Source organism: Podarcis tiliguerta (assembly GCF_965153285.1).
Source record: "Podarcis tiliguerta genome assembly, chromosome: 4".
NCBI lineage: Eukaryota > Metazoa > Chordata > Lepidosauria > Squamata > Lacertidae > Podarcis > Podarcis tiliguerta.
The window spans coordinates 59,095,568-59,103,435 of NC_139537.1; the positions used below are offsets into that span (position 1 = coordinate 59,095,568).

Here is a 7,868-nt window from a genome sequence, read left to right on the forward strand (position 1 = left end):
TGCAGCCTCGTCACGCTGGCCACGTGACCCGGAAGTGTCTGCGGACAGCGCTGGCTCCCGGCCTCTTGAGTGAGATGAGCGCACAACCCTAGAGTCGGTCACGACTGGCCCATACGGGCAGGGGTACCTTTACCTTTACCACAAGTCTAAAAACAAAGGAGGAAATTTCAGTTTCTCCTGATCATAGCTCAGATTTCTGTTTGCTATTTCAAAAGTCTGAAATTATGGTTCTTATTGATTTTATTATATGTGTGTGTGTGTGTGTGTGTGTGTGTGTGTGTAAAACACTTTGAGGGTTCTTAAATATATACTCAAGTGGTGCATACATTTTATGAAAGGAATATAAATTATATATTAACATATTTCTTTATGTCTGCATGCAATGCTACCCAACAGGCTTTACTTTATGATGAACAGCCTGTAAATAAAAATGTTTCTAGTTCTCAGTGACAGGAGTCTGGAAATATTGGCTGATAGGTGAACACAGATTAGGCAGCAACAAACTATTTTAACAACAGACAGTTTCACAAAAAGGCTTTGTGTGGGAACAAAAAGAGGAAGAAAGAATTAAAAGTTGTTTGACAGCAGATGGTTATTTATAAAGCTCCTCCTATACCCTGCACAGAGACTTCCGTTTAAGAACCTATTGTGACTTGAGACCCGGGGGGGCGGTGTGTGTGGAAACCGCTTGCCACCTACAAGGCTGTAAATGAAACTCTTACCCATGAGCTACAGTAACGGAAAAGAATTGTTACATAAGAAGCTTTTAAGGCAACCAAATGCCTGTGCAACATTTCTGCACAACATTGCAAGCTGCTGCACAGTCCTTGCCTTAAGGAGCAGCTTAGTTCTTCAAGGTAAGTGAGAACTAGAGTATACCATATACAGATTATTTTTTCTTGTGTGTGCATTGGGCGATCTGCTGTGTGTTTCCCGATGTACACGCTTTATGATGCTGCCTGTATCATTTCAATGAGGTGCAATCTAGAATTGTAAGGATTTAGTCCTACAGTCTAAACTGCAAATGAAACCAGTTAAACTGAAGAACTTGGGTGGAAATTAAATGCGTCTTATCTTATTGAGTGAAACTTACCCAATGGCTTTCAATGGTTCTCAGAATGCTGATTACTTACTGAAGTATGGCATCCATTTATAACCTCCTCAAATGAAAACAATGTCATCTTGTACCCACTGCATACACTTGGTTGGTTATGGAGCAATGCGCTTCATGGTTGAAGCTGTCTTGTCCTAATTGAGCGGGGAGGGGGTAATTTGTTATTGTTGAGAGGATTTAATTTTGTAGCATGCATTTACAAAAATGACAGATATTTTTGTGTCAAAAATATAACTGAAATTGAACTTAAACCATATACTAAGAGAAGGAAAGATCAAGGAACTATAATACGCTGCCTTCATAGATACTGTAATTGACCAAATCCACCCTTAATTTCATATAGATGTAATAGGTCACATACACAGCAATAGCTGACTAACTCTGACTGTGCAGTAAGACATGCACCAAGATTTATGTTCTCCAAGATTTTCCTATAGTGCCTAAAAGCAGACTAATAGTAGGTGGACAATACTATTGCATTTCTAGTCAGCGCCACACAAGCTGTGCAGACGATGTTTTTGAGTGTCCTTTCCTCTGCACACTCTTCCTATGCAGAGATCCATTATCTCTAGGAAGAGTAGCTGTAGGCAATGGGTGTGAATAGCTGGGCAACATCCCTCTAACTGTAAAAAAAGGGGGGGAATGTTATAAAGAAATAGTTTAAGAATCTGAAACCCCAAAATAAAAAGAGCAGAACTTCTCTGCTGTTATTCAGAAAGTTGTTTGTAATTCTCCTCTACCTCGCCCCCGCCACCAAAAAAACCCCATTGCTGTTTGGTACTGTGCCTTTTTTAAATAGAATAAATAACCTCTGTTCTGTTTCCCTGAAATCACTGCCATTTTCTCTCTTAACTAACAACCTTCCAGTTTATACTTGAAGCATAATATTCAACTGTTTCCTAAGCCCTGTAAACATCTGTAGGATGAAAGAGAACAAACAATCCATTATGTATTCTCTGATGTCAAACTTTGTGGCACTTCTTGTTTCTTGCCATTTGTATGTTAACATAAGCTGTGTTTAGAATGTGAAAGAAAAGTATGTGGCTAGGTCATCTCAGATAATATGCAGCCTACTTGCCTCTGAGATTACTTTCCTCGGCTTTTTCTACTTTCCTTTTTTCTAGATCCATAGAACCTTTCAGGGCAAGGACTGTAGTTCAGTGATAGAGCACATGCTTTGCCATGCTAAACTTCCATGATTTTCCTTTTTAAGGGGGCTGCAAATGCTTCCCCCCTCCCAGAATCAAATGAGCACTAAACTTGTGCTCCATTAAATTCCATTAGTTTTCAAAAACTGGCTTTTACGTATTGTGAAAGCTCAAATTTAATGTGCAAAATAACAAGGAAATGTCAGGAAATCAGAATCAGCTGCAGTGTGAATGCAGGCAAAGCTTCACAAACCCCATCCCACTCTGGAATTAACGTGCATTTAATGACCTAGAATTTATCGCAATCTGGCAGATGTTTCTTATCTCCCTAGTAGCTGGTGGTGGTTTCAGTTGTACTTTACACACTTATGTCACTTGCTGTTTGCTCCTGTTATACCATTCCCTTACTTGCTACATTGTGCTTCATGCTAGCTCTTTCTCTTTTCCAGTTCTAGAGGATGTTGTCAGAAGGGTACCTCTGTATAATTCCTTATCATGATCTCATGAATTACAAGCTCGCTTGCAACCAAGGAGAAGAGACAGTACACGAGATGAGGCCTTTGAATGGTACCACCTATGAATCAACAGAGGAAACACAGGACAGAAATCTCTTTTGGAGATGTAAGTCTGTTGGCAAGTTCATCTTCTCTGTTTGTTCCAATGAAAACAGAAACAGTAGAAGGCAGATGGATACACAGACTCCAAATCCAGTATTGGAAAGGCAAATATCTTCAGCTGTGGAAATCTGTACAGGACCTGCTATCAACAGAGACACTTACCTAGTTCCACCTTCTTGTAAAAGCATTTGCAAGAATTACAATGACCTGCATATTGCTGGTGACCAGGTACTGCCTATGAGTTCAGTTAAAACAGATTTTACCTATGACAGTGGGATAGGTCCATTCCTGGAGTCATCAGAGATCCCACCACCAATGGAATCCATATCAATGCCACCTGCTGAGGTCCCTCGCAAGCCAACCAATAGGTATTCTTCATGCTGGAGAGTGGCCAGCATCATGCAACACCAGCAACCCCTCTCAAATTCACTACTGAATAACTACTTGGAGGAGAAGGTGATGGAGCTGTACAAGCAGTATATCATGGATGGCATGGGTAGCAGTGCATCCCCTACTCAGATCTTGGCATCAGAATTCATAATGACCAATGTAGATCAAATCAGCATGAAGCTATCACAAGAAAGGAACATGAAGACCACCCAAGCCAAGGATATGGTCATTAACTGCCTATTGCGACTAGCCAGTGGGAAAATCTCCACTGAAATGAGCACTCCTAGTCTTCACATTTCCCAGTTTAGCACTGTGACTAAATAAATAAAGCCTGCACCTAGACATTTCTGAGTCACCTTTGTTAAAAGTCAGTTTCGTTTCAATAAGGTGAAGTTCCTGGGATATGGTCAGAGCACCAAATACTAACTATTATACAGGCGAACTCCTGAAAGAAGGATTGGTTTGTAAATCATACAGAAACCTTAGATGCCTTTTTTTCAAATGTAAATGCTTCATGCTTCCTTCCAATAATCCTACTTCCACATTTTATTAACCCAAATGTGGTTGTTGTCCCATTGCATTGCACTGTTTTGTATCCTAATGAGAAGGAACATTGGCCCTGTTGCCTTGGCAATGGGGACCATTTTATGTCTACCTCCCTTCACCAAGCGGCAGCAGGTTGGAGGAATGGTGGCTTCAAACAGGCATGAAGAAGAGAGTTGTTTCCCCATTGGAAGATTTTGCAATTAAAAATTAAACCTCATGGGAATTCAGCACAGTACTAATTCTAAATATCCCTTTCAGTGTGTAATTATTTTCCTCCCTTCCCAATACCTTGAGCCTCCAAGTGCATTTCTACCCCCTTCTTGGTTTTAATGTATCTATGTGGTGTTTTTGTCTGTCTGCTTGGGTGGCTTTAAGTCACTTTGGTTTGCCCTGGGCAATATAAAATGACTAACAAATTTAATAAACCAACCAACAAACAAATAAAGAAACCATTGTGTAGATGACTGTGTGTCTGCCCAGGTGGTATAGGACTGCATGACACCTTTATCCCAGTGCCTACTCTGTCCTTGCTTCTCCCATCACACCTTGAGGACTCCAGAAATTGCCAGAGGGTCCTATAGAGCATCTGTGGATCCTGATTGCCTGAACTCCTGATTCTGCCTGAGACAGCTTTTCCAAAAACGATGGCATTCCCTTGCCCACTCTCTTGTTTACATTCCTATTACTTGTATTCTCTCCCCCTGTTTCCCTGTGGAATTCCTGGTCCCTTGTGTTCCTTAGCCACTCTTCCTTATTGCAACTAAAGCCAACATATGTCTAATTGAAATGACCACATATTGTCCCCTTGCCTCCCTACCTCTACCTCCTTTTCTCTTCCATTATAGACCATAAGCTCTTCCCACCCCACTGTGTCATATCTAATGATGAGGACTGGTGGTAACTGGTTTGACTTGACTTGAAACTTTGCATTGCACTGGGTATCAATTGTCATAGGTCTTTGCCAATTGAACAAAAAGAGAAACTTGATTAGTTTTCATTTGTTATTATGTCATCAACAAATAAACTCTTATCACTAGTGGTCCAGTGAATGGAATGAAAATGTGATTGCGGTGAAGATCAGTTAGTCATGACCAATAAAAATAAAGATGTTTCGTTTCAATATTTTTCTCAGTGAGTTCAGACAGTTGTTGGGCAGCCCTGCAACAATGGAAAGCCATATGACAAGGAAACGATACTATGGCCAAGTATGTTAAAAGCAGACCTCCCCCCCAATTTTGCAGTGATACTTTCAATTTCCTGTAATTTACTTTTTCTTCCCTACAGTTAGAAGTCTGTGCCATAACACTCAACCCACACTTATTCCTACTCTCACAGATCTAATGCGCAATTGCAGATTCTTTCTAAAGGGTTGCTATGGATCCAGCCATAATTCAGAAAGGGAGCCAAGGCTCTATTCTGAAGGTCTGGCAAATAGAACTGTCATATGTATGTATATACTAACTTGGCATTGTATCCTCAGTTTTGTGCTTTGCATTTATAACGTAAAAATGAACACCTGCACACCTCACAGTTTCTGCCCCATTTGTGGCAGGGATGAGGATGCCGTTGTAGCCATTCAGCACCATGGAGCAGCAGGAGCCAGGGTTAGGATTGCCTCCTAAGCGTATGAACATATTTGGTGGCAATTAATTTTGTCCTTAAACAGTTTTTGTTGTTTTCATTGAATTGAACAAATAACTGAAACGTAACAGAATGTGAATTCCAAAGACAGCACTTCAAAGCTGGGGAAAACCCAGCACCTCTGCTTTATAAACCATTTGCAGCAGTTACTAGTCAGGGTTACAAAGATCACAGCTTGCTCTCTGTTTCACTTTCACAACTTCAGAATTACCTTATTTCACTCTCTTTGCAAAGCTGCACTAGAAGTATACAAATGTGTGAAGAGCTTCATTGCCTTGTATAGGGGAAGGACTGAGTTATCCCCATGATATATATTTTAAAATGCATATTTACTGGGTAATAGAACATTTTCTTTTTAACTTGTTAGTTAGACTGAGCTGGCAAATTCCTGTGGGTAGAGAAGCTCTAATATACCCATTCGCTCCACTTTTTGTGGACTTTCTGCACGTGCCTGTTTTGCAGCTGTTGTTTCCTTATCTGTCAATGGGAGTGGGAAGAGAATACTCTTTGCTGTTGAAAGCAAATGTGCAGTTGTTCCCCTCTGTAGATATGCACACCCTTTGGAAGCAATGCAGATGAATAATAATGTTTGCATTCATATATCCTTGCATAGATCTCTCATATGCAAGGATAGTTCCCATTTAAGTGAAGAAAGTTGATCTATGTGTGCACCCCTTTGTGAACGTGGATTAAAGCAAATGAAGCAGCTCATGTCATGGTTCCTCTTCTGTAAGACAAAAACAATAGGTGGCAATGCTCTTTTTCCATTTATGCAAGGATTTACACTTGCACAGTGGAACTTTCCCCTCTCCATTTGGGATCCCAGATGAGAACCAGGATTTACAGATGTGGACACACAAATGTTTAAAGGTGAGTGTACATGCATTAGTTACTTCACTATTTTGTACATTTGCTGTGGAAAACACTGGCAGGTAACACCTGTTCCCCGTAGCAATCATCATGTGCAATAGCTAATGTTGTTCTGTGTTACTCTGGGTTGTAGGCAACTATTTTCTAAGAGTAGACACACTATTTTCAAAGAGTAGACCCACTGAAATCGATGATCCTAAGTTAGTCATGTTCTTTTATTTCTATGGGTCTACTCTGAGTAAAAATTAGTTGACTACTGAGGTTGTAGAAATTTAAGTGGCAGGCCATGTGTGCATCTTTTGCACAAATATGTAGCAAAAAATTGCACCCTCAGTGTTTTTTATATGTGGGGAGTCGTATTTCAAATATTTGTAAGTGGTGTACTTCAAAACTTGTTGTCGGGTGTGGTATACTTTAAAGCTTAAAAAAAAAGAATTCTGCGCGCAGGAATCTGGGAAGTTAAGTGTGGTTTCATCTCACAGAAATTGAAACTTGTCAAACACTTCAGTTTTCCAAGTATCTACATTCTTGGCTTAGGTATGTGAAGAGCAGGTGGTGTGTAGCTCATAGAAATAGCTTCATGCACACTCTTTTGAAATAGCAAATAATGCTATGTGGCCCATTTTCTGAAGTGAACACAGCTACCGGGGGGTGGTGGTGGGATATTTCTACATTACAGATGTTCAGTGGTCTTAATTCAAGGAAATTCCAGATGGAACCCAGGACACACAGATTACTTATGAAGTGCTACTGAATCTTTGATAATCAATATATATTCTAGAAAACATGGTGAGATAAAAATGTGAAGTAATGTAATCATATTCATGAAAACAAGTTGAAACCATGAACATTTTGCATGCCTCTATTTTTCAGTACATTATTTTTAAGGCAGGGCTAAATTATTTCCTAATGCTTTTATCTCTTGTCTCAAGTGTTTGTCTAACAGGCAATGAATTTGATGACAGCCTCTATTAAATACATTACAAGAGTCATTACACCACTGATACATGTAAAGGAACCTACAAGTGTTTAAAGACTAACAGAAATTGTTAGAAGATAAGACAGTTTTAGCTTCTGTTCCATTTACATTTCAATTGGCATGAGCTGTGGGGGGTTTTCATTGACCACGTGGCTGCATTCAAATCATAAAGATCAACTGCATACAAGAAAAGTCATTGATCTTTGTTCCATTTCGATGTATTCAGATAACCTCTGATCCTTGCCTTCTTGCTGTCTTTAAGATCAGGGACTACTGCAAAGCAGTCCTGCCAATTTCGGGTTTTAAAAAACAGAGTTGGCTCCAAGATGGAAGAAACCCTCAGTAAAGTGTCCTAAGTGCTCTTTCCTACACCAGTGGACCCACCTGGCCAAAGACTTACCTGGCTGTAGTGGCAGCTACCTGTTCCTATTTAAAATCTACCACAATAGAACAGTGCTATGTCAGGTGCCCTGGAGCATAATGGAAAATTTAAAATGGCATGCCCATATCCTGTTGAGGGGGTCCAACCCAGGGCAGGCATCAGCACTGATGGGTCCTGCCTG

General features: G+C 40.2%; 1 protein-coding gene across 1 annotated transcript; it reads left to right on the plus strand.

The window, feature by feature from the left end:
- Nucleotides 1-674: 674 nt before the first annotated feature.
- On the plus strand, nucleotides 675-3,611 carry TASL (TLR adaptor interacting with endolysosomal SLC15A4). Its single transcript, XM_083438542.1, has 2 exons — nucleotides 675-857; nucleotides 2,712-3,611. Exon 2 carries the CDS (start codon nucleotides 2,721-2,723, stop codon nucleotides 3,591-3,593), a length of 873 nt encoding a protein of 290 aa, XP_083294668.1. The 5' UTR covers nucleotides 675-857; nucleotides 2,712-2,720; the 3' UTR covers nucleotides 3,594-3,611.
- Nucleotides 3,612-7,868: the final 4,257 nt, after the last annotated feature.

Excerpts from the sequence above, each read along its gene's own strand:
- TASL (XM_083438542.1), top strand. The coding sequence starts at position 2,721 with ATGTTGTCAGAAGGGTACCTCTGTATAATTCCTTATCATGATCTCATG.